Here is a 1,713-nt window from a genome sequence, read left to right as displayed (position 1 = left end):
CATGTTGGTCAGGCTGGTCTCGAACTCTTGACCTCAAGTGATCCGCCCACCTCGGCCTCACAAAGTGCTGGGGTTACAGGCATGACCCACTGCACCCAGCCATTCCAGGTGTTTTATAAGCATTTATTCTTTACAAATCATCCTACGAAGGAAGTACTATGAACCCAGATCAGATTTTAAGCCCAGGCTACTGTCTTCTAGTTAATTCACTTTTGGTCTTTAAAACCAAGAATTCTCTAAGTAGAATATTTTAGGATTTTCTAAACTCGTAGGTTGGTGAGGGATTGTCCATAAATATTACAAAACAGCTGCATTAAAACGTTCTTTAAAAAGTGATGGGAGGCCAGGTGAGGTGGTTCACGCCTGTAATCCCAACACTTTGGGCTGAAATGGGTGGATCCTTTGAGCCCAGGAATTCGAGATCAGCCTGAGCCACATGGCAAAACTCCCTCTCTATAAAAAATACAAAAATTAGCCGAGCATAGTGCTGCGTGCCTGCAGTCCCAGCTACTAGGAAGGCTGAGGTGAGAGGATAGCTTGAGCCTGGGAGGTCAAAGCTACAGTGAGCAGAGTAAGCCACTGCACTCAAGTCTGGGCAACAGAGCAAGACCCTGTCTCCAAAAAAGTAAAAAGTGATGGTGATGTATTTAAAAATAAACTTGTATACATGATTTTTACAATCAACAAATGCAGCTATAATCGTCAGTTATTGGGATTATGTGCAAACCATGTTACTCCTAGACACCCTAGCCCTTTGCATTCTCTTACTCAGTCATTCCCATGTATCTTAGTCAACTTAAATTCATATACAAAAGGCAGAAATTGCCCTCTTATAACCCATACCTTTTCCCAGCTTTTCATTTGATGCTGAACTTTTCTTGCCTTTCATAATTACAAGGCTCAATTTTTTTCATTGTGAATTTCAACCTTTTTGTTTTCAGTTTATAACTCCTAAACCTTCGCAACTGTCAGTAAGTTCTGGCCAAGCACAGTAGCAGACACTGTAATCCCAACACTTTGGGAGGCTGAGATGGGAGAATTGCTTGAGCCCGAGAGTTGAGACCAGCCTAGACCAACATAGTGAGACCCCATCTTAAAAAAAATGCCAGGCAAATTCGCCAGGCATGGTGGTGCCCAACTACTCCAAGGCTAAAGTAGGACCTATAGAGCCTGAAAGGCCACAGTGAGCCACGAATGTGCCACTGCACTCCAGCGTGACAGTGACAGATTGTCTAAAAAAAAATTTCCATACCTCCTAGAGTGTTCTGAGAGGTTCAAAAAACAAAATTTATGCTATCTTGGACTTTCACTCGATTAACTTTAGTTTGAAGTCAAGTCAATTTTGAACTATTCTTTTATACTCAAGGCCATAGTCTATACTGTCCAAAAGAACTCTGCAGTGGTAATGTTTTACATCTTTGTTGTTCAATAAACTAGCCACACGTTGCTGTTGAGTACTAAATGTGACTAGTGTAACAAGCAGCACATTACCTGGCTAGTTACCCCTACTAGACAGAACATTTGCCATCAGCTCTTACTATCCCCCAACTTCGATCCTCTGCCTACCCAGCCTGCCATACACAAGCCTAGCATATCTTGTTTCTTATCTTGCAAAATCTTATAGACCCTTCTAAGCTGCTCAATGTTTATGAATTCACTCAACATTTGAAATTGACTAGAAAACAATATAGTATTTTCCCTTCATATATATAT

At 41.3% G+C, this 1,713-nt stretch overlaps 1 protein-coding gene across 1 annotated transcript in view; it reads right to left on the bottom strand.

The window, feature by feature from the left end:
* RPL36AL (ribosomal protein L36a-like) overlaps positions 1–889 on the bottom strand; it is a gene marked incomplete at its 3' end in the record, with an annotated part of 5,173 nt that extends 4,284 nt beyond the window's left edge. Inside the window, exon 1 of the mRNA XM_012001030.1 lies at positions 844–889. Coding sequence (XP_011856420.1) covers positions 844–889 — 46 coding nt within the window. The remainder of the gene's footprint in view (positions 1–843) is intronic.
* Positions 890–1,713: the final 824 nt, after the last annotated feature.

Source organism: Mandrillus leucophaeus, unplaced genomic scaffold (genome assembly GCF_000951045.1).
Source record: "Mandrillus leucophaeus isolate KB7577 unplaced genomic scaffold, Mleu.le_1.0 Scaffold648, whole genome shotgun sequence".
Taxonomy (NCBI): domain Eukaryota; kingdom Metazoa; phylum Chordata; class Mammalia; order Primates; family Cercopithecidae; genus Mandrillus; species Mandrillus leucophaeus.
This window is presented reverse-complemented; position numbering and strand designations above follow the sequence as displayed.